The 26360-nt window shown below is 37.6% G+C and overlaps 1 protein-coding gene across 1 annotated transcript in view; it reads right to left on the bottom strand.

Annotated features, from left to right (window-relative positions):
* itga4.S (integrin subunit alpha 4 S homeolog) overlaps window positions 1-26360 on the bottom strand; it is a 63295-nt gene that overhangs the window by 31117 nt on the left and 5818 nt on the right. Inside the window, 8 exon segments of the mRNA NM_001087975.1 lie at window positions 1096-1204; window positions 4188-4325; window positions 4417-4479; window positions 4736-4821; window positions 6537-6666; window positions 7924-7991; window positions 9401-9530; window positions 12496-12602. Coding sequence (NP_001081444.1) covers window positions 1096-1204; window positions 4188-4325; window positions 4417-4479; window positions 4736-4821; window positions 6537-6666; window positions 7924-7991; window positions 9401-9530; window positions 12496-12602 — 831 coding nt within the window.

Raw genomic sequence — 26360 nt, 5'->3', positions numbered from 1 at the left:
AGATTCTACACCTGATTCCCATTTTTGTATCTGAAATACCTGCTGTTAAAGTTGAGCAACGGGGGGGCTTTCTACTTCTAGACTAATAGCACATTCCAAGGCTAATATCAACTGGAGCCTATGTCAGAAAAAAGCAGGGGAAATTTGGGAGCATCTGATTCCAATCACGATGAAGAAAAAATACAAATAAAAATGAAGCCATTTCATTCTGCTGGCCAAGCCAAAATGAGACAGAGACTTGCCAGGCTGGAAATGAGAGCTTTCAAATCAGCTGAGCATGAAGCACAGTAAAACCAGACACCAGTAAACATGCTGCTATTCATATATAGAGAGATATAAAGATTTATGAATCACTTACTCAAATGTGTTTTTGAAAGCAGTTTTTTTTCAAGTACTTACATCAAATTAACGTGAAATTGAGCATCATGGGCTACAGTTTCTATGTCTGGGCCCCTGTGTTTTTCCAGGTGAACTCTAAATGAATATTTTTCATTGACTCATTGTTTTCTATATTTGAAAACCAAAGATTCAGACCATTACAGAACCACGATGTTCCGTTCTGTATATAGTTTTATTTCCTGAACTTCCACCACCTAATGATTACATATGTATTATTCTTCCCTTTTAAGGCCGTGGGGAGCAAAGCAGGGGAACAGCCAATTAACTAAGAGACTGGAATCCCCTTGTAACACCAAGACCAAGATATCAGAAGATAGTGCCTACACAGAATCAAGTGATGCTATGTAAGTAACCTATAGTGAAATATTAGGATTTTATTAGTTTTGATAACAAGTCAAGCCTCAGCAGTACTGCCTGGACAGGGGTAACATCTATCTAGAACTGGTCGTGTGCAAAGAGATCACGCAAACTGCCTATATAGTATGAGGAGCAGATCTGTAGCAATATCACATTCAGTGATGTAGATGTCCTTTACACCTACACTATTAAAGGGGGAGTATACCGTTCCAAAAATTGACCCATTATCTATCAAAATGCTCTTTGTGTCCCACCCTCACACCAACATTTTTTTTTACTAGGCATGTCTCGGATCATGAAATTAGAAAGCCTGAAGGTGAAGAAACTAAAACAATGTACCTTCAAAGCCATCATTATCGATGTCCCCCAGATTAGCTATGGTTTCTCCAAATCTTGCTGCATATAAGTCACTGCCCGAAAGCTCAAACTTAAGTTCCTCCATTGCTCCCTATTAAAAAAAGAAAGGATAATCATTAGCAATAGTATATTTATTATATCTCCCAATGCAGCTCCTTACATGACATTATGAAGGGTATAATCTACCCCTAGGGGAATATATATGGATATTAGAAGACTCCAAGGACCATATACATGCATAAAACTGCAAGTTTCAACACGTCATGTAACTCCAAGGTGACACCTAATATCCGCACTGTGTAGCAGGAGGTACATTTTCTTTTTAGTGGGTTAGGTGGGTCAATCTTTTGGTGGATATAAGGATCTAATGGGGCAGACTTCCACAAAACTATTCCTTTATTCAGTATAAGCATGTGAAAGATAATGCACTTCATCATGAGATTTAGAAGAGGTATTAGAAAACACTTTAGAGCTGAACATAATAAGGGCCACAGAATTCACTAATAGCTGTATAATTAACAGTTGGTGGAGAATATCTTATGAGAAAAAAGAGTCAATTAAGGCATCATAAACACATTTCAACACATTGTACAAACAAGCAGTGCAGTATTTAAATAAAGGCAATAAACTTCCAAAGTGCCGATGTGTTACTTTTACAAAGCAAAATAAAATACCAGGAAATTTTAACAACCAAACAAGTCTGTCATTTCCACTTGAGTAGAAAACCTTTTGTAGCTCAACTAATAGATAATTGCCTTTTTGGTGGTACAGAGGCAATTTCCTGTTGTGAACTCATTGTATAAAATACCATTATGGAATAGGATGTACTAGGACAGGAAGGACACCATTATTCATATCATAATCCTCTATATACATATATTTATTTATATATATGAATATACATTTTTGAATATTTGTGTTATTTAGTAACAGCAGATTTAATGCAGAAAGTTCTCGGCCTCTATTATCCCACCAGTTCAAGTATAAGAGAATCAATTGTTGCATGGCCCATTGCCAAGAGGAGAAGTCTATAAATAACTGCCCTATTTAGAAACCTTCAAAGTAGAAAAAATTGTCAAAATGCTCTAGTTCAGCTCAGCCTGTTTGATTCCAGAACATATCATTACAGCATGTTTTTACATATAAATATTGTATTACCCTGTTCACTTTCAGGAAACACTTTGCACTTGCTGCTCTTATTTATCAACTGAATCAATTCAACAATTAAACTCTGGAATCAGCTGCTTGCATGCACAGTAAATATTTACACGTGAACAGTGCATTACAAGTGAGGAGACTCACTCCACATGTTTGTGAAAAAAACAGCAGGAATCAATGAAAGTAAATCAAGTTTTCATGGAATACCCTGTACGCTGAAAGTCATGCACTGAACTTTAAAGCAGAACCAGGACAGACTCTGATTAGAACATCTTCATCATCTATTATGATAAAGTGCCAGCAAGATACACAGGTCTTGACATTCATTTATAACACGTGGAATCAATTGCAAGGCTTTGCCAGGATTCATCTGTATTTATACACCCTGGAGAGCTGGCACATGGTTGGGGAATCACATGGAATGGTCTGGGAGTAATAGGCCATGGTTTGACAGAACAAGGCATCTTCATCTAAACGTAGAGGAAGTGCTGCGTTGACATTGCTCTGTATATTAGCCTTGCCTTTGAATTCCAAGGAACTTTGCTTCTCCCAACCTTACTTTTAGCGCAAGTAAAACAATGCTGCTTTCAGATATGCCTGAGAGATTTTATTTGTCTGATAAATAAAACAAAATAAGAGGCAGATTTATAAGGGTCGAATAGGAAATACAAATTCAAATTTTCAAATTTTTTTTTGGTCAAAACTCTAGAATTCAAATTGTGAATTATCGATTCGAATTTTAATTTTAATTTTGAGATTTATCAAACCTATACCCTGGAAATTATTTAACTATTCGCCACCTTAAACCTGCCGAGTTCATGCATAAGTCAATGGGAGAGGAGAGGTCCAGTAACCAATCTGAAGATGTTATTAGCCTTCCTGCCATTCAAGTTTTTGAACTTGAAGTCAAAAACTGAGAAAAAACTAGATTCGAGTTTAGTCGAATTCGATTTGAATTTAATTAGATTTTTGAGGTCAGTAATATTCGTTTGAAATTTAGATATTTAATTTTTTTATTAACTAACCTCCCAGTCATATTTCGAGTATATTCGAATTTATTAAAAAAACCTCACATGAATTTGAAATTTGACCTTTGATAAATGTGCCTCTAAGTGTTCTACCAGTTCTTCGCAACATGTTCAGTATTTTTGAAAGCTATTCAAAAACTTATGGTTATTCTCTGTAAATGAATAACATATATGAACAAAAAAACTGCTCCCAATGCAGACTATTTCCCTCTCAATGTTTTACTGAGCATTTACAGATAACTAGAAAAGTGAATGTAAAATTCTACTTACATGACTGATTTGAGATGCTACTTTTGTAAGTAAAATGACTCTGGCTTTATATTATACTGTATAGAAATCAAAGCACTCCACTCTCTATGTTCTCTATGTAAATACCAATGATTGTAGCTGTTCCTGGGGAGTGCACAGACCCAATTTGCACAATATTATAAGGCTAGAAACTGTTACAATAGCTAAAAACTATTATTGCCTTCTTCCTCTGTATATTCTTGAGTTCAGGATTTCCTTGCAGTGTGTAGAATAGTGCAGGGGAAATGACAATCACGTCAGACACTGAATGATAACTTCCTACACAAAATATACATTCTATTCATTACTAATAGAAGAGAACTGATGGTATTAACTGTATAGCCAATAACAGGGGCCCCAACCTTATTTACCCACAAGCAACATTCAGATATAAAAGTAGTTAGGGAGAAATGTATGGAGACAATATAGATGAATCACTCTGTATCAGCTTAATGCAAATACTATTGCAAATACTATTGGATGTGTCTGAGCAGCTAGGAGGGGTAACTTCAATTTTCAATTGTGTTGCTGCTCATTATACACAGGTTCATTCTCTATAAATCAAGTTTTCCAGAAAATAATACATGCAGAAATACTTACACTACCAGTGTTCATGTAGACAAAAACTCTCCCCTCCTCTCGAATGGTACTTTGTATGGGTGCTCCCACCAATAGGTCTGACAGGCCATCGCCATTCAAATCCGCAGCACACACTGCAGCCCCGAAGTATGAGCCAAGCTAAGAAAGACAAAGATACCCGAGCGTGAGTGTGAATGGAAATGGGAGTGAAAAGAAGGGGTTTTCCCCCAAAAACAATCTAAACGCATACCTTTTTACCTCCGGCTTCAAATAAAATAGTCAGTTGTTTTTCTTCGTAAGTGAATATATATACCTAAGAGCGATAAAAAATGTCAATACTGTAAATAAAAAATAAAAAAGGCAAATACTGTCTCGACTTTAACTCATAAATCCTTGTTTGGGTTTAAATAGCATTGTAATGTCCCTGTTCAGGAAGGCTGCCCATATTGTAGAACAAGGAAGCACCCATATGTAATAAGCATGCATAACAAAAATACATTCAAAGATGATATGTCAAAGACAGAATATGTCTCCTTCAAAGAAGCAATGGAGGGAGATAGAGCCCTTACTCTACCAGTCTGTTCCTGTTGTGGGGCTCCTCCAATAACGTCATAACCATTTGGGGTCCGGAAATGGCCAGCTCCTACTGAGTACCCTAGAAATAATAAACACTTTCTTAAGTCAAATGATATCTCATTCATAGCACATAAAAAAGACACAATAAATATAAACATGTTTACAGGCCTCCACAATGGAAACCCAAAGTGTAATCAAAAACTTGCAGGAATTTAACCATAGGAATTCAGAGACAAGCTAATATACAGAACAATGTCAAAGCAGGTGGTGGTTACAGAATGTAACCACTTCCCTTAACCCATCTGGTTCCTGAGAAACAATACGTTCTGTAATCTGCAAGTATTCATACATGTAGACATTCACAAATATATATAACTGTGAGCTACCACTTGTAATATGCCATCACCCATTCTAACTGATATTTATAATTAGTATCTATACAGGGTGGAGGTTCCAGGAAGATCAAACAACAGTAAACAAATACATCACAATAGGCTATCTACTTTATTGTTATTTATTACTGCATTAATGAAATGAGGGAACTGTGGTAAAGGGTTTGGTGCTTGTTTTATTAATGATTAACCAGGTAAATTAATGATTTTAACCAGGTAAAATCATTAGCTATTGCCTAAAATTGTTACCAGTGACTAGCTAGTCATTGTATGAAATATGTGCCCCCATATTCATTATTACTAGTGACTTTTTCTAATTTATCTTGCTTTTTGACATTTAAGAGCTCTCTTACCAATGCTTGGGGCAAGCTCCCATTATTTCTCTCAATCTCTATGATTCCAAATGGGTGCATATTTGTGTCTTTCCATGTGCAATAGACAATACACTTGCCAGTGGCACTGGTGCAGGGGGAGCTGAGCTCTATGCACTCATTCTGGTTGTGCCTTTTAAGTCACATCCAATGCGGGTGCAGCACATAGGCACTGAAGGTGTTGCATACAGGGCTCCACAGCACCTTGCGGCCCTTCCCACTTATTCCTTTGATTCTTACCTAATGAACGTCAGAAGGTGAAGTTCCTGCACCAGCACTTCTGCATTCAACTCTGGCTGATTCAAACATTGCTGCATGCAGAAAAGGGCTCCAATAAAAGGGCTCCATGTCTGTGCTCAACTAAAGAAACAGTAGCACCTATCCAAGGCATACACAGCTTCAGGGGGAACAAAAAATCAGGGATGCAAAAAATCAGATGCCCACTTAGGGGACATAATGAAGGGTGGAAAAACGTACTAAACGGATTCATTTCTTTGAAGTTAAATTATTCTTTCATTCTCTTGTAAAAAAAAGTTCTTGTTTTGAAACAAGCTGTAGGCATTTAAAATGTTGCCATTGATTGCTGTGCCACAAGCAAGACATATCCCATACTATAATTAAAAACAGTTCCAGCATCTCCAGTCATTATGGTCACCAAAATACAAGCCCCTGCAGTGGCGGAACTATCGGGGGTGTGGGGGGGTGCGACACCAGGGCCCACACCCCCTCAGGCCACCCGGTGGTTCGCGTGCGTAAATCCTCAGTGAAAATTGCTGTTGGGGGGGGGAGGGGGATGGCTGTATGACCTGCACCCGAGCCCCTGTATCAACCTTAAGTAATTAGTTAGTGCATTCATAATATCTGTCTGTCCTCTAAATTATGTTTTAAGCCTAGGCTCATATTGCACCATCTTCCAATCCCAAAGTTGTCAATACAGGCACAGGTAAGACAGCTCTCATAGATATCTCATTAGATATTCTACTTACCAGATAAACAAAATAAATCTCACAGCTAAAAAGAATAAAAATTACCTAAATAGCTCCCAAACTTCACAGCATTGTTCAAATCCACATAAGACTTGATTGTGTTCTCAGTAGTATTGTAAACAAATATAGATCCTGTCCAGTAGAATGATCCAGGAGCCCCCATAATGATTACATCCTAAAAAGGAAGAACATAACCTATGCTTAGGATTCATATGGATTCAATGCCCAGAGATGTGGCGAACTATTAATGCAACAATGCAACAATTAATACAGTATGTCACACAAGCAATGGTGCACACTTATGTAAGGACTTAGTAGTTTACTATTCAAACCCACCATCAGGTGTAATATAAACTCCAACATCTGCTCTTGTAGATACAGCAGGGAATAGTTTGGAGACCATTCTGACAATTGTAAGGTTTAAAATATTTCTTCCCATTGCCAGGTTATGCACATGTTTTCTATCAACAATACAAGCATGCAAATACATTGTACTTTTTCATATTCTGAAATTTTGGATATCTGCATTCCATTTTAGGGACGCACCAAATCCAGGCCTCGTTTTGGCTAAATTCCAGAACTTTTTACAAGATTTGGATCCAGCCAAATACTTAGGGACTGACTAAAATTCAATTTGAGGAAACTGAGGCAAATTTAAATTTTCGATTCATCTGAACTCAAATTTTCAATGCTTTTGAATTAAAAAGATCTTGAAAATTTGAATGAAAACATTTGCCGACTAAAACCTACAGGCAGTAACATAACTACAGGGTGCGGGGCCTGGGTGCAGGCCGTGAAGCTGAGCCCCCACCCCCTCCAATAGAGATCTTTATAGTAGATTCACAATTATGCTGGTGGGCCTGAGGGGGTGTGGGCTCTGGTGCACCCCCTGTAGTTCCGCCACTGCCTACAGAGCTTCTGCAAAACTTAATAGATTTACAAAACTTAACACATTTACATACCTCCCAACATTTTGGAAATAAAAAGAGGGACAAAAAAGTTGCTGCACGTATCGTGACAATTTTTTGACCACGCCCATTTTTGTGGCCACATCCCCTAATTACCATGTTCATTTTACAAAAATTTTTTTTTCCAGTTATTACAGTTTTGCTAATGAAGGTGAATTGCCCTTTAAGCTGCGAGTCTAACTTTTCCCAAGGGACCTCTTATCTTATATTGTTACAATTACTCATTTGCTTATCTCGAAATTGTTACAATCGGTCAGTCAGCAGTGTAGGAATGATGCTAGCATATCACATAAATGTAAAATAAATATTGCAAGCAGCATTCATTATGCACCGGGGCAATAGTACATGACCCAAATAAGCCTATAGCAATAAGTTAAATTACATTTTTAGTGGGTGATATGGAGTTTGGCACGGTGTGTAAGTTACTACTTTGCAAAGGGCTTTATCTGATATGTGAATCTTACCTCTACATAGAAGGTAGAAATCCCAGCTTGGCAAGAACCATATCTATCCCCAAACTTTCGAACATGATCTGCAATAGGAAAAACATTTTACTATATTTTTTTTTTTACTATTTTTGATTTTAGCACAAATAGACAGTATTTTATCAAACTGTGAGGTCAGGTTTTAATTGTGAGACTTGCTTTCTCATCTGCTCAGGCCAAAGCAGAGTTGTTGCTACCTATACATGACTGTATTAGCTCCTATTTATTAGATGATGAGGTTCAGAAAAGGTACATAACTATAAAGTTCAGCATTCTGTACAAGTGAGGTCTTCCTTATTTATAGATGATCTGGAGGGAGAAATTAGCTTCCTGGCTCCAGCCGCTTACAGATGCAGGTTTTTAAAATGGAGCACAAGGACCTGCCCCCCATGAACACAGTGCTGCCACATCATTAATTCAGTGCATTCCACCTTACACCCCCAACCTGTCTCCTAATTTGTGCATCCTGAAGCTGGAAACAGGATGCAAAGGAGCTCTGTACTTACCACCTGCGGGTACAGGGCTGATGTTTGCCCACCAGCTCTGCTCTCTGGTTTAAAGATCCAGCACAATGTGCAGAGGACAGCAAGGCCACTTTGTCTGTAAATTACCCCCAATTTAGCTTTAAAGGAGAAGGAAAGGCTAAAACTAAGCTTCATCAAAAGGTCTATATCAATACACCAGTAAACCCTCAAAATAATGCTGCTCTGAGTCCTCTGTCAAACCAAACACATCATTTATTTCCTTCTATTGTGTACACATGGGCTTCTGTATCAGACTTTCTGTTTTCAGCATAAACCTCCAAGGCTAGGGCTTGAGCATGCTCAGTTTGCTCCTCTCTCCTTCTTAATTCCGAGGGGTGGCATACACGACATGTTTCGGGTACAATACCCTTTATCAAGTGAATACTTGATAAAGGGTATTGAAACATGTCATGTTTGCCATTTCCCCTGGTATGGTTAAGCATTCTGCAGAATAAATATAGTGTTATAGCTTGCACTATTGTGGCTAATCTATTGCCAATAAACTGCTTCGTTAGCTTTCCTTCTCCTTTAAATTTAGATAGAATCTTGTCTTAACCAACAATTTTGCTTATTTATAACAATTTTAAAATTTGACTTCTGTTCATGTATTGGAGGGGTCCCCAACCTTTTTAATCTGTGAGCCATATTCAAATGTAAACATAGTTAGGGAGCAACACAAGCATGAAAAAGTCCCTTGGGATGCCAAATAAGGGCTATGATTGGCTTTTTTTGTAGACTCTATGTGGACTGGCAGCCTACAAGAGGCTCTACTTGGCACAATACTTACTTTTTATGCAATTAAAACTTGCTTTCAAGCTTGGAATGTCAAAAATAAGCACCTGCTTTGAGGACCCCGAGAGCAACATCCAAGGGGTTGGAGAGCAACATGTTGCTCACGAGCTACTGGTTGGGGATCACTGATGTATGGATACCTTTATAACATGGGCAAATCCTCTTGCTCAGCTCAGTTCGGAAATCAGCAGGAATCCCATAACATACACCATAAGGAAGCTTGTGGTCACTTAACATGAAATGTGTATTCTTCCACCTGTGACCGCATGCCTAGGACAGAGAAGCAAGCTGTAATATAGTATGACTAACATTTGGCTTTCAAAATTGTCAATAAACGATAACAGTAAAAACAGCACATTCTACACCAGATCTGTCTTTATAGGGTATTGCGATTGGTATTGGCAGCAGCAGTTGGTACGAACAGCAGTGTATAGTAGTTATTTTGGATGCTGTCAGGGAAAGTTTTTGACAGAAACACTTTATATGGGTTTTGTGCAACTTGGGGCTTCCAGCTACTGTTTGAAGCACAACTCTTAACACCTACAGCCAATGGTCATGTCAGTGCATCTTGACCATCTATTTTTTTGCAAACTCATCTGTGATTGGCCGGCAATAAGTTGTTCACTCTAATGATGTGCTCTGATAAGCTGCTTATCCTTAGCCCAATTACACCTGCTCACATTCCCACTTACAGTGATAAAAACAGAATAGGAAACAGAATTGGAAATATATTACAGATCCAGTGGTGAAAAGTATGTTCTGGTAGCCATATGATAGTCTGCTTCCATCAAGGGCTTTAAGTTAAAAGGGCTCATTAACAATATAACAGCGTCATTACCAATAGCAACATAAATGAATCGGGGGGGGGCTCCCAGTGACTTGCTCTATGTACAGTATATCTGGCTGAAAATCTTCATTAGCCTACAGTACCAACCCAGATCAGGCCTAGTGTGTTGGTGGACAAATCAGGCAGCGATCCACTTGTTTGGTGATATTGCCAACCAGCAGATCTCAAAGTGTATGGTCAAGTTTACAGTTTGAAAGAACAAATCTAACTGGTGAATATGGATAACCAAAAATAATATATCAAACAACTGCATAAACTGAAGATTCTCATTATGCACAGTACATTACTGTATCAATGATGGTTCACAAACGACATGAAAATAATTTGGGGAAAAAGCACATACAAAATTAGAACTGTTTAAATATCCTCCCTAAAAGACAGCAGCACATTGCTATTTGTTTGTGTAAATTAAAGCCTGTATGCCTTTAAATGTATGACTATAATGGGTGGCTTGCATAGTCCTGAGAATAAAGAGTTCATCTGAATATTCCCTGTACAGAGGTTAGGGATATTTGTACAGATTACCCACATTGACACAAAGATTTCTTTTGCTGTAATGAAAACAAACTTCATTTGGAAAGCCTTTGTTCCGAACAGAAGCCTTTAATCCATTTGTTCTGCTCTTCTCCAAAGTATGTAAGTGAAATAATCTTTCAGTAGTACATTGTCAAAATCTTGAAGGGGAAAGTAAACTGAATTTAAGGCATGTTAATTGCTGGCCATAAACAGTGGACACTGAGTAAAACGTTATACAAATAGGAACTAAGCTTTCTTTTTCCACTTAGAACCAGGCAGTAGGTAGTGTGATAAAGTGCTCCCTCCATACACATGAAGGAATACATGACTTCTGATCTCTAGTACTTTCTCTGCATTTTTAGTTAATGGGAAAATCAAAAGAAAACATACTGTCTTGTTCTATGCCAGACCATAGCCAACCATAATTACTTTATCCAAACACTGTGTCCAGATCATTACACTGTGGATGGGTTGTATTCTAGGTTTCAAGGCAACGAACAGACACTGTGCTTTAATTCTAACTCGAAAATTCTGCATTTTGAAACTCCCTTTTGTTCCCCCTTAAATTTGCCATTTTGGGTGCAATTATCTATTTCGGGGAATCCAGAAATCAACCCAAATAACTCCAGCTAGAGAGCACTATGGTAACCCAGTATCCATCTGTTACCGGTTCTCAATCAGATCCAAGTTGCACGCAATCTTCTGGGCAGGGTATCGAAAAGTTATTGCTTGTTAAAGCTAAGTAAGCACTCTGCTACTTTTAATAAAAACCTTGCCTAAGTTTATTGAAGCCTTGGGAAGTTTGGAATCATGGTTGCCTAACCAAGTTGAATGCAAATCCTCATTATCAATGGGGTAACCAAACTTATACTTTGATACTGCAATGCTTCTTGTGTATAGTAGGTTTTGGGAGGCTCAATGCTTTTACAAGCCACTAGGCAGACATATTAGAAGACAATATACATTGTGTCCTTTAGTTTCAGAGGCTGAGCTACTTTGCCTTGCCAACTGATATACTAAAGTGCAGCTGGGCCTGTGCTTTAATGAGAAAATCTTTCAGTTCAGAAGTGTTGAAACAATTTCCCTGCAGATTCAGAGCAGAGAGGAGTAAATCTGTCTTCACTTCCGGAGCAGTGACCTCTAAATATGTCAGCCACTTGCTGATAAATATGTCTCTAGGAACTGCAGTCAAAAGAAAAGGGGGAACTTTGACCTTTACTACACATTTTATCTTGTAAGTTCCCACCTACGTATGATGAAATGCCATTCAAACTTGTTTTCAGAATCAGAACTCTGTTTAGTGATTTTGTTATTATTATTATTATTGGATCCCCAACCATGGTGAAAGTACGTTTGCAGTTGAAAGAAGAAAACAATCCTTAATAAAGTGTACTGTGTACAGATACAAGAAATAAAAACGACAAAATTGTACCAAGGTAACCAAAGGTAACAAAAGGTTTCTGAATTATAGGTTTCCTGTGTTGCAGTTGTTATTCCTATTTCTTGTTGTGGCCAAACTTTTACTTGCCCTACAAATGTGTTTCACGACCTTCTCTCTCTGTATATGAGACCCTAAGGTCAGTATGGGAGGGGGGTGTGGTTATTGATATTGAATGTGAAAAGCCCATTGTTGAAAGTTGATTCTATACTTACAATGACAAAACATAAGTGAAGTACTATTTACTAAGATCTGTCCATTCTGTTCCTTGTGTATGAGGTGTGTATTGGGTGTCACAACTGCACCATCCCCTCATGAGGATTGATATGCCACACTAGCTGGTATTAGCAGTGGCATTTTTACCAACATTGAAAAATAAGCTATCCCTTATACAAAGTTCTTTCATTAATCACATGTGTACCAGTGTTACTCACCAATATCTGTCCATCTTTTGTTGGCTGTCTAGATAAACTAACACCCAGCCACTGGTTATCTTGCTCTTCCTTACAGGTCTTGCCACATTTAGCTCCATTTTGATTTCCTAGGGGGAAAAAGTTGGCAATGTTATGGGCCCATATTACATTTGTCACAAAAGAATCACAATAAAGACTAAAGCAAGGATAGTAAGTATGAAACACACGTGTGATTATCAGCCTAAAATTACACTAGCTTTTCACCAACGTATCCCCCCAGAAAAGTCACAAAGATCACTACATGTGGCATAGAATTCTCCACTGACCAACATTTCAACATAAGTTTAGTAAGAACTCATGTTGCAAATCTGTAATACAAATGCTGGAAACATACTAGTCGATCTGCTAAATTTACCCCTACAGCTAAATGGCTAAATCAATTTAAAATGTGACTTTTTGCCATAGGAGCCAACTTGGCCTGTAAAAGCCCTGATCTGGTCAGATAGATGATCCTATTAATAAGCTCAGCCAATGGTCTGTATATGAGTGATGTATTACCATCAGCAAAGGGATTAAGCAACCAGTATACAGGAATCTACACAACTTTCTGCCAAGGATTTGGTCACTTGGACTTCAAATACACAGGCAGATTTCAGCCATATTATTAAAATATGTCTGACATTGCCTAATCATGTATAGACTGTTTAGTTTTAATACATTAATTGCATACACCAGTAGCTGTTTAGTACCACATACAATTTGTTTCATTAAGATTAAATACATGATAATTTGCATTTAAGAACCATATAAACAGATACACATACTTGCTTTTAATGTGTGGAAATAGAATGTAGTCTTATATTATCTGTAATCCTCCCATGTTACGAGGCTTAAATGGTTTACATTACAAACTTTACTACATCTAGAAATAGGTTTCATTTTTTATGTTGTAGTAGCTCCCACATTATCACAGTTTGATCTACCATTGAAACCAGTTTGCAGCTGCAACACATTTCCCTGTGTGAATGAGGCTTTATCACATGTTTGACAGATGGTTGATGACTTCTTATAATTGACATCAAACATTGATGCAATTTGTGCTTTCTCTTGCAGTTGTCCCCAACCAGTGGCTCATGAGCAACATGTTGCTCTTCAACCTCTTGGATGTTGCTCCCAGTGGCCTTAAAGCAGGAGCTTATTTTTCAATTACTGGCTTGGAGGCAAGTTTTGGTTAAATTAAAAACAGGTGTACTGTCAAACAGAGTCTCCTTTAGACTGCCAGTCCACTTAGGGGCTACCAAATATCCAATCGCAGCCCTTATTTGGCACCCCAGGAACTTGTTGCATGCATATGTTGCTCCCCAACTCTTTTTACAATTGAATGTGGCTCATAGGTGAAAAAGGTTGGCGATCCCTGTCTTATAGCTATGCCAGTGTTCCCAACATTCCTGAGCGTGTCATTTATAACCTTAAATTTATATCACTTATTCAAATGATCACCAGCCTCTTCTTGTATCCATACACTGTCCTAAATAGCACTTACACATTTCTCATACATTTCTTATTAGGATGATCTTTAAAATAAGAATCCAGGTGTCAAACACCTACTTTGACTTTTTGTTTTTGTGTCACATAGGGTTTGTATTACAACACTCGACTCCAAGCAGCATTGCAATTTCTCCTACATGAGGTCTCTATTGGTATGATTGACACTGGCCTTATATCCTGCATACACAGAAAACAACTGAAGAAAACAGGAAGCCTACTATATTCGTAGAACATTGAATATATCTCCAGGTTGTGGTTAGAAACATGCCGAATAAGCATGCACTAAGAATCACTAAAGGTTTGCTAAAAGTCATACCTAACCCATGAAAGTGTGTGCCAAACATTTTCCAAATGCTAATTTTTGTAATTTTTTTCAGTGATGTTTAGGGTTTTGTGTTTAAGCCCCCTTCCTGATCAGCCTATGGCCATGGACCCCTTACGAACATCATTACAATGTTAACAGATATACTGTATTAATAACTGCTTTTCAGTAATCTCGGGCTGTAAAAAGTACTGATCTCAGATTTCCCTCCACCCCAATTTGACCTACAGCTTGGGTTTACAGGAATATATAGGGTAACAAAATCATTTACCCTAAATCTTACCCTAACTAGTTTTTAGACTGACCCTACTGTCCAATGATTTGATTTACTTTACGCATATGCTTAAAATGACCAAGAATTTCAAGACTAAGTTAATTTATATGTCATCTTAATTGCTGACACTGATATGATTCCTCGATTCCTCGATTCCAAGCACACTGCATTTCAGTTAGAGCGAATAAATTTGCTATGAACTGCATCTCTTGCTATATACAAGGCCAGATGTATAAAACATAGTAGACAAGGACAAAGGCCAGGGCAGATTTTAAGGAAACCACCTTCAGACCCCAGGCATGCAGCAGGGGATTCATTATTTTGCTTAACATTTACTCTTAGTAATGGAAGTCATGTGTCAGCATTATCTGTTTCTGAATGATCTGATAACTTTTGCAGAAGAGTTACTTACTAGCACTGCTGTGCCGAACAATGTCAGCAATAACACAGTAAAACTCTTTTTTTTATTAGGATCTGTTAAAAAAACAGGAAAACCATCCATTGACCTAATTAAACTAGCTGAGGCAACGTTTTACATTTTAGTCCTACTCTTAGACTTGTTCTTGGTATATCCATGGTTGTGTATGTTAACTTGTCTAGCAATAAACTGGCTGTAAGATTTTGATTATGAAACAAATATTGAGAAGACAGAAGAGCAATCAATGAAGACAGGGCACAGAACATGAGTTTCTAAACCAGCAATAAATGGCCAGTGTTTATCTCACCAATTCTTGAAACACTGCTCCTCTGGTATATATTTAGAAATGTATTGCTATCAAACACTTCCTATAGGAATGATGTACTAGGCACAGCTCAAGAAGTATGCTAAGTTGGTACCAACATCACACATCACTATCTTCATGTATTTGTTGGCCTTCCCAGTAACTCTGGTCTGGTTTCATAAGACCTCTGCCACCTCTGCCGAACCATAAGCAACTTTTACTTTAGTTCATTTTAACATAACAAATAGTCCCTCAAGACTTCACAGAAGCTGTGTTTTGTATGGTTCTATGTCTGCCCATTAAGGTGTTTCCATATAAATGGGTTTAATCCTCCTAACAGGATTACGTTGCATAAATCTACAATGCACAAAACCTGGGGTTAAGAAATAGGTTTGATGATAAAGATTATTTCATATGATTGATGATTCCATATAAAAACATAAATGTATGTAAATAACAGCAAGTACGTTTCAAGAATCCATAAGGAATAACATTTCTATAAATTCTAGAATGGAAATGTCTGTCTTCTTTCATTAAATACAGTTTTAAGGAATGTAAAGCAACTCCATCAGTCTCTGCGGTGGAACATAGGTTTATTTAATTAGACTGTCTAATACTGTTTGTCTATAATGTCTTAAGTTTTACCTGAACAGAACGTTAGCACTCCAGGTAAGCTACATTCACAATAGGTCAACTGTTAAATATAGTATGATCATTCCAGCCCAACTTTTGTCTGTGTGCACAGGCTACACTTTCCCCGAGTAGTGCAGATAAAATTGTCCCACTTGTTGGTTATTGAGCTCAGTGTAATTTACAACATTCACATGTGAGAGCAAATGCCACAAACTGTTCTAACCAAATGACTGATCAACTGATATACCATATAACTGTCCAATATAAGGCACTTAACTAAAGCATAGACTCCAGTGTGCTAACAGTTGAGAGCTATATGTGTGCAAGAATAAGAAGAAAATCTTTGTTAGAAGTTCTGTTTATTATAAAGCTAAGCCACATGCTTTATTATTGTTCATAAGAAAGTCTTGGGTAAGCAACTTGAAAGAAACCACAAATTATATCTGGCTAAACATAAGAAAGAGACTTGAGTTTAGGCATCACCACGAATAATATGGATGGATACAATTGCTATGTGTTATTAAAACTCTATAATACATTGCCATGGATGCAGTGGCAAAAATATTGGGGTTTCTGAAAACATGCCAGAAATGATTTATTATTTAACTGTTCTTCTTGCCAGTTAACCATTTCTAACAGCAGGCGTAGGCAGGAATACAAAGGAAAGTCTTTTTTTCTTTTCTTTTGCAGCAGGTGTTTTAGATTTGATGTAGGAACACATCATGGGAAAGCAGAGAGCATGATAGATAAACCCATATCTTGTCAATGCAGACATCATAAAATAGGACTTTTTACTATAGCAAAATGATTTGTTTAAAATAGAAAGGCATATGAGAATAGAAGCATCCTGAATATTTATTGCATTTATGCAATGGACTCTTTTCCAGCAGCATGTTAACATGATGCCAAAGATAGTGCAAGGATTTTAGAGGGTCAAATAGATTTGTAGGATGTCAAATCTATTTGAATTCCTAATTGTCTTATTTCTTGGATCTTATCTGTTGGATTAACAGGCTTTATAAATGATGAGTGAAATGCCCTTCATGCTGACACTCACTTGGTGATTATGGTTTATCTTTTTATGTAATAGCCACACTTAGGAAACGGAAAGCAACATTGTATGGTAGAAGGTATTTAGAATAACTGGGGAAGAAATGATCGGGCACATTCACCTTTCACAGTTATTCCTTTCTGCTCATGAATCATCAAATACCCAGATAACTTGACACATCAGTTCAGTGGTTTCCAACCATTTCCTGTGCCAACAAAGAAACAAGTCAGTCATTTCTGCATTGTGATTTTAAAATCCTACCCACAAGATTATGGGCCTGATTTGCAAAGTGTAGGTCAGGGTGAAAAGGACAATAAACAGGCTCAAACCACCAAGTTTTTTTTTTTTGCACATTTGCAACTGTCCTGGACCTTGCACTATTCAGCAGCGTTTATTTAGGGCAGGCTGGCAGAGTCCCATAAGCACGCTCCAAAATCATACAGTCAATTTAACTCTAAATTAGCTCTAATGAGCAGCGTCTTTTTTATCTGTCAATATTTGTGTAGCACTATAGTAAATTGAGTGCACCGTTCTCTATCTATAAGCTACACTCCCAATATTCTGCTCCATAAGTGACCTTAATTCTTAGGGAGTTAGCCCTAGCAAACGGTATGGAGGCAGGGTGTAGTGTAACTGTAACTTGATGTAGGGTTCGATAATTGGGCCAGTGGTTCTTTTAACTTTACCAATGAACATATTTATTGTACAAGAACATCCACAATAGAGTGTACATACAGAGCAAACAGGATGAAACAGCACAGTGGATAGGCATATACTTACAGCACCTTTGGTCAGTAGCTGTCCCCACAGGGATGGGAACATGTACACAATAGCTGCTCGGGGTACACCCAGCTTTCAGCCTTTTCCCTAAGTAGAACCTGAGGGGAACTCACATCCCTAGGTCTGTACACTTAGTCCCTACTTCTGGGCAATTAGTACCCAGGATCATAATCCCACTCACATTCCTTGGAGGAGCCTCAAGCTGCTCAGCTACATAGCCTGTCTGTCTGTCACTACTAGAGTGACCTCTTAAGGCGAGTAGCCTATCCTTACTATACCTGACCTGTCTCGGTTCCACTTGAGCTCTATCTGCCTGCTCAGGCCAGAGCTAGCACAAGATGGACCCTGAGCACATGGCTACCCAGGACTTTAGACATTGTCATCTACCGGTCACTATGTGAACACCAAGGGGCATAGTTTTAAGCAGGAATATGAACAAGTCCCCCCACCTAACTGCATTTTAGGACCTGGTTAGGCATCTATAACACTAGGGACTGCCTGCTAATGGGAGACATGATAATTCATCATCATCATTTATTTATATAGCATCGACAAGATATGATAGTTGTACATTGGTGCATGTATCTAGAATTCAGCTGCAAACTTTGTCGGTTTGGCAAAGGAAAATGCAGCAGCTTTATGTGCAGATTACATATACCAGAATGTCACTATCATTACTAGATAAGGAAGCACCCCTTGAAGCTCGGCAAACCCTCAAAGGCCTAGAAAAATATTTAAAGTAAAAAGTCATTCATTAAAAAAATCCCCCAAAACAAAGACTAAAATAGCTGCCTTTCTAAAAAAAAAAATAAATTCAAAGCATGTTGAATTTATGAAAAGGCTGTATTTTTAGAATTCATTTGAATCCATTGCGTAGCTTCCTTCAGCTCTCTTTATCCTTCCTTCTTGCTCGGTGTGAGACTGTCTAAAAGAATGGTTCAAACAGCAATCAGCCTCAGTTAGGAGCACACTTTGTTTACAGACTCTTTTAAGTTTTATCTGACTAAGGATCTGTAATTGAGACGGATGCAGAAGATACTGTCACTTCCATCCCTTTCATCAGATATCAGACACACCACTCCAAACTGACACTTTATTTACCCCATGTTTTTGTTTTGATTATGTTAAATAGCTGGCTGGAAACTTTCTCTTGCTGGCAACCATCACTAAAAACAATCTGCCTCGAATGAGATACAACCTTCAACTGTGTCCCGCTGTATCCAATTGCCCTTTTCTGTAAATATTTTAGTCCTCCCTGCTGATCTACAATAACATTCCAAGGAAATATCAATGCTCTTATTTTATTATAGTATTTACTCCTGCTTCTTGTGCACATGGTGCTCTCTCTGCACTACCAGAAAAACACCTAAACTTAAGAGGCCAACTTGTCTTTGACTGTAATTGGAATATACACAATGGAATTTGGTCATTTCATTACAGTTAATGACAGCTTGTATGGACAGTTGTTTCACACTTATTTCCACTGGTACAAAAATCTTGGCAGACTAAATGTTTGCCGATGACAAATGGGAATAGATGTACAAGCAAAGGAAACAGCAACAGGCTAGAGTTATACTTTTCTTGTCTGTAGCATTGGCTGTAAATATGGAATACTAGTGAATTAATCAGCTAATAAAAATATCATACTTTACAGGAACAATCTTATTAAGCCTGTGATTCCTACCAGCAATCAACTGCCAGACACAAACACTGGCATAACTACCTGCATTTGGGCCCATCCTCCACCACAAGTTGTGTGAGGTAGTGTTAGGTGTTAGGGTTGCTACCTTTTCTGATTAAAAATACCAGCTGGCCTTTATGTTATGTTTCTTCTTCTAAGATATGCATCAGCTTACTTGCTGCTGGTAAAATACCAGCCAGTTAGCAATCCTAGCTGCTGAAAAGATATATAAATATAGATATATTAAATATATAAGAAAGTCTATATATCTAAACCCATACAGTATAGGGTATTATCAGTGCTCTCCCAAGGGTGTTTTGGCTAGGTGCATCTCCCAGCATTTTCTTCCACCCACATGGCTCTGCTCTTGCCCCCAACGTATTTACCATAAAAGAATACTTCTTCCTGAAGCTGCTAGGACAGTGTGATGTAGTTGCACAAGTGTACAGTCCTATCAGAAATCACATCTTATCAACTTCTGTAAAAAGTGTATTATTTCAGTGGGTGAGGTGGGGGGAAACACATATTTATTTATTTTCCCCTGCCAACCTTTTTCCAAGTTGAAACACTGGTATTATATTAGACTTTCTGCTCAAACTAGCTCATTTTTAATCCTTCTTTGCAGCAGATATCTGGTGTGTTGCAAGTATTCAATGAGGAAGGGCAATCTCTCTGGGATATCAAACTTAAAAAACATTAAAAAACACAGCTGTTCAGTTTTATCCACACAAACTTGTGCCAAATAAAAAAAATCAGGCGCAAGGTGAACAATATCAGTAAGCAGAGGCCAGCCCTGTCCTTTTGCTGCTTGGGTCTCTTCTGTGAGTAGGGTGTGGGAGAAGCCTACATAACACCCCAACCCATCATCTTGAATAAAGTTCTGCCAAACACAGACAGCATTCTATTTACAGGGTAGCTGCCTGCAGGTCTCTATTCTCCCACCTGCTGCAATTCTGCAATAGCAAAAGGCAGTGCATTTTATGAGGTCACTAAAACATGCACCTTGATTTCAATGCAAGTCACTGGACTTAAAGATATACTGACACCAGAGATTAAACTTTTTTTTACATCTAGCATAATATTGCCTTTGAAAGCTACTTATAAATTTGCCATAAAGTATTTTCATAATGCTTTTACATTACCTGTCTGATGCCTATGTCCCTGTATAAAGGGGGCTGCCATGTTTATGCAGCAGGAGTCTGTTAGCATTAGAAACTTTAACTGACAGGCTGAGACGGGACAGTCAGGCTAGCAAAACAGTCAGGTTTAGGAACTTCAACGAACAATTACTTACTAAAATAAACCTGAAAATAAATCAACATGACCCATAGGTAACTTTTAATATAAATGCATATTTTAAAAAGTCTTATTTAATGTCAGTATCACTTTAAGCTCTCTGCAGCTTTGTGAGTATAGGTAAGACATCTCTTATCTGCAAACTAGATTTTCAGGAAGGCTGTCTTTACGCAGACTCCATTTTAAGCAAATCATTTAAAGATGTTAAATTCCCTTTTCTCTTTAGTAATAAAACATTACTTTTTACTTGATCCTAACTAAGCTAGCATCAATTGGTGGCAAGTAATCCTCTCATGAAAAATAGATGCCAGAGTGGACTGACATATAAAACAACAGATGTAAATGAGACCATAAAAGTCTAATATCAGAGAAAGTATAGAATTAGATTTTGGGCAGCTACAAGTACTTTGGTTACTTGGAAATGAATGATGAGCACAACTATCCTAAGCATTTGTGCCAATAAATGTGCTGTTAAATTCTATGCTGCATTTCCTAATGTAACAGGCAGTTAAGCTGTTTTAGTGAAACTTCACAAAGTGACATACATCCCTCTTTACAGCCCCTCTAATGCGTAACACAAACCACTGCAGGAAGTATGTTCAAAGCAAAAAGAATTGAGCCGCCTCCCTCACTAACAATTAATTTTAACACATCATAGAGTTCTGATCTTATCTAACAGACCTCCATGCAAGGGATATAGAAATTTCACCTTATATTGAGCAATTAGTATTACACTAAACAGTGCAAAGAACTCGCCTGTTTTATATGTCATTGTCAGGCATTGGCTCCCCTAAGGTTTATCACTTATATGGCATTTTTCCCAGAAAAAATCACAAAGACAAAATACAGCTATATTATTTTTCTGATCTCTTCCCATTACATTCATTAGGAATCTGCATAAAACAGTGGCCTGTGAGCACTTTCTTAAATAACCTAAAATGTTTTATTTGTGTTGGGCCATGATATTCTACATTTCAACATACTTTTATACAATCTCCACATCTGTGTTATACCCTCCAAAATGTGTCTTTCAAGGACCATGAAAGGACATATTCATAAATGTTATTACCTAAAACAAACAAACGTATTTATAAACTGACAACTTACAAAGTATTTTGTGCACATTTTCAATTGTATCTTTGGCAGGCAACATCAGTTTCAATTAAAACTGTATGGAGATCTGTATCATGTAGAAGCTCAGTATGAAAGAAATACAGCATAATCAATAACAACAAAATCAAAACTTAATATTTACTCAGGGGCCTAATTATTACGCTGTGTAAAATGAAATTTGTCAAAAGAAGGCATAAAAAGCTGTGTAAAATAAATGGTGAATTTATCAAGGTGTGTTTCATTTTACGCCATGTGAATGCAAGATTTGCCGCCATTATTTGGCATGGCTTTAGACCTTTTTTAAGTTCCAGTGGAAATTGCTCAAAGTAAAAGCACATTAAAAATGACTACATTTTTACTCCTTTTTTTTACACGGCAATGTGTGGCAAATTATTCAACATAATTAATCTGCCATTTAGTGCCTTGTACTCATTTATGGGCTATCCTATACAAAAAGGGGCTAATTTACTAAAGGGCGAAGTGGCTGACGCTGGCGAAAATTCGCCAGCGTGACGTCATTTCGGCACGTCGCCAATTTACTAACTACACTAGCGAAGAAGATAGACTCTGGCGCAACTTCGCACTCTAACGCCAGGTGAATTTTCGCTCTGGCGAAAGAGCCTTACTACGCAAATTCACTACGTTTTTGATTTTACTGACTGTTACCTCTATCGCCAGACTTGCCTTCGCCACCTCAGACCTTGTGAAGTGCAATAGAGTAGATAAGAGTTTGTCAAAAAAAAGTTGGAAAAAAGTCCCAAAAAACGCTGGCGTCTTTTCCTTTTAACAGGGTGATAGGTTGAAAAAGAGCGAATTTTTTTTTGGGGTACCCTCCTTCCCCCCCACATTTGATAACATATGGCACATAAACTAAACTGTGGGCACATGTGTAGGGCATTATAACAAATCTATATAATGTTATTAAGGTTCCCTGGCCTTGTACAGTGTAATGTATTTGCTGCAGCATATACGTCCATTGTACTTTAACTGCACGTCGTATGCTAATTAGCCAACGCTAGCGTAACTTCGAACTGCTGATCGTATTTTCACTAGAGCAACTTCGCAAGCGTTCGGCAACCTGTGTGCAACTTCAGATCTTCGCGAATTAGCGTTCTCCAGGCGAATTTACGCCTGGTGAAGTGTTGTCGCAGGTAAGTAAATTTGCCCCAAAGAATCCCATTACAGGAGATTGAATGTATGCAGCATTCTCTGATGCAATATTTAATAATCAGCTTTCTCCTTTAGCACGCAAAGTGCTGGGAATTGCAGTCCAACAGTTGCTGATTAAAGGCAGCAGATAAGTACCATGCAGTGGTCTTTAAATAAATTTCTACCCCTTCTGGGTGCTTTAAAGTCCTGGGTGAATGTGTAAAAGAAAATTATAATTTTCCTTCCTCTCTTTAATTACACATATGTATAGTCCATCAGATACAGTTGTAAAGAGGAGGGCAAAATGTGGCATAAGAGTTGCTATTGATAAGTTGATATTAAACCTCTATATATTCCCTTCTGTCTTCACTGCATCCACGCCATTGCCATTGAGCTGAATGCTTTGAATCCAGATCCAGACCAAGTTAAATGCTTGGGTACAAAACCCACAATAAAGCACATACAGATAATTCAATTCAATGCACATCCATGGCATAAACTCTCAGCTTCTCACTCTCAACTTTTCTCTTCTCAAATTTGTTTAATGGCATTGCACATTACTGCACACTTCCTTTGGATCTTACATGGACTATCTCTTCCTGTCATTTTCACTCTTTCTTCCTCTTTCTCTGATTGTCACACATCCCATCTCTTCATCAAAATATACTGTTTCCTCTCTGCTACTATTCCCATATCTCCTTTTTTTACTGTGCATGTAGCTTTTGTTTCTCACTCTGTTTCTTCCCCTCGCTAACTATATCTTTGCCTCACACTTCCTATAAACTCCAACTCTTTTGATATCTCTACCTCTCATTCTCTCTTTTAATATTTACTCAAGTTGCCAAAGACATTTTGTTTCCCCCCCACTCTTTCTGTTTCTCTGTGTATCACTCTCTTTGTCTATATCTTACCAGTACGATCACTTTACATTTCCCCTTTACTTCTTTCATCTCATCCTGTCAGCCTTACACTGTTATTTTTTACTCTTCTTATATCTTCATCTTTCCCAACATTCCTTACCCAGCACAGAATGTTGAAGTGCCTGCTGACACCATCCCTTGCAAACATACCGCAAAGCATTCATTTCATTATGTTTTAATGCTCAAGAAATGCCTTGATAAAGTGCCTTAAGTTCCAGATAGATAAATTCTAATATTGCTGCAGTATACCCTTATAAATGTACTAACATGTCATTAATCTTCAGACTAAAGCCAATAAATGAACTGTGTTTGTATCTGTTGTACTCTACTCATTCAATAAAAATGAAAAAGAAACCTTTGTATTTGACTTGTTTTAAAAGCCAGAAGAATGTAGTAATGAAATTACATTTTTCTTCACACTTTCCGAGTACCCACAGAAAGGTTATCTTCAGTTTGTTACCATTACGAAACTTATGTTTCTATTTACACAGTTTTTATTTTCACACTGAACTGTTCCTTTAACAAAAGAGTAAATGTAAATGTAACTGAACAAAATAACTGCCTGCTTAAATTAACGCTTTTAAAGATGGAATAAAGTAATTCTATGTGCTTGCAAAGAAAGAACAATCTTCAATTGAGTAAGGTGGAAATATACAGTTACTTTGAAAGACAGAACAACAATTTGTGCTTCTGTTGAAATATATTCTGACTTTTGTTTCCATCTCTTACAAACTTAGATGACTCTGAGCTCTTTTATATAATAAAAACATACTTGTACTGCCAAAGAGTACCCACTTTTGTTCTCCTGAACATAAAACCAGTCTATGCTGGTATAAAACCAGTACGTGCTATGTGTTTTGTCTTCTTATACTGATCTTATTTTTACTTTATGTAGACCAGGTTAATTTACTACATACATGCAGTATTTATATATAATATATACATGATCACAGAGGCCAAAGACATTTTGTTTTCCTCCCACTCACAATTCTGAGTAGATAATAAGCTAAACACTCATTTTCTACGGGACCCATTTACTTTAACAATCTAATTGTGTTTTTTTTATGCACAATTCTCAAAAAATTTGTGGTGTTCCAAAGGTTCTAAAAATGTAAGATTTATTAAGTGTAAAAAACACAAAAATCTCTAATACAAAACTCTGTCAAGTACGATTTGTCGAGGTCCTATAGAAGTCAATGGGAGCTGTGCTGATGTTATTGGATCAATTTGGAGCTTTGAGAGGTTTCCGGATTTTTTTAATAGAAATTGTCTGAAAAACATTTTTCAAGCTATTCTTATTTTTTTAGTGCATCGTTCATCGCTTGTTTTTCATGCATACTTTTCATATTTCGATCTTTTAATAAATTCCATAACAGTTCCGTGGCTTCTTCCTGCCGTGACCTCCCTTTGCCAGGCGTTAGCGGCAAAAACATTGCGTGCGTGACGACACAGCCCGACCCTGACTGTAATGCTGGGAAGTGGTCTGTGCTGATCCTTTGCAGTTTGATACAGAGAATTTTACTTCATTTATTTTAAAACTGTCCATAGATGTTCTATACAAAGAAAACAAAACAGGTCTAACTGTTCTGGTTATGGAAAACAACCCACAACAAAAAAAACCTGAAAAACAGCAAGTTTATTTAAACAAAATTTTTTTTTTAATATTGAGACAACAAAAATCAGTGGAGAAATGCATGAAAAAAATCACTTAAAGGGATCCTGTCATCAGAAAACATGTTTTTTTCAAAACGCATCGGTTAATAGTGCTATTCCAGCAGAACTCTGCACTGAAATCCATTTCTCAAAAGAGCAAACAGATTTTTTTATATTCAATTTTAAAATCTGACATGGGGCTAGACATTTTGTCAATTTCCCAGCTGCCCCTGGTCATGTGACTTGTGCCTGCACTTTAGGAGAGAAATGCTTTCTGGCAGGCTGCTGTTTTTCCTTCTCAATGTAACGGAAAGAGTTTCAGTGGGACATGGGTTTTTACTATTGAGTGCTCTTCTTAGATCTACCAGGCAGCTGTTATCTTGTGTTAGGGAGCTGCTATCTGGTTACCTTCCCATTGTTCTTTTGTTTGGCTGCTGGGGGGGAAAGGGAGGGGGTGATATCACTCCAACTTGCAGTACAGCAGTAAAGAGTGATTGAGGTTTATCAGAGCACAAGTCACATGACTTGGGGCAGCTGGGAAATTGACAATATGTCTAGCCCCATGTCAGATTTCAAAATTGAATATAAAAAAATCTGTTTGCTCTTTTGAGAAATGGATTTCAGTGCAGAATTCTGCTGGAGCAGCACTATTAACTGATTCATTTTGAAAAAATGTTTTTTCCCCATGACAGTATCCCTTTAAGCACTTCCATCTACTACCATTTGTCTATAACTGCACCATTT

The sequence above is a fragment of the Xenopus laevis genome, chromosome 9_10S, assembly GCF_017654675.1.
Source record: "Xenopus laevis strain J_2021 chromosome 9_10S, Xenopus_laevis_v10.1, whole genome shotgun sequence".
Lineage (NCBI taxonomy): Eukaryota > Metazoa > Chordata > Amphibia > Anura > Pipidae > Xenopus > Xenopus laevis.
Note: the sequence above shows the minus strand (reverse complement) of the source record. Positions and strands in the feature narration are given on the sequence as shown.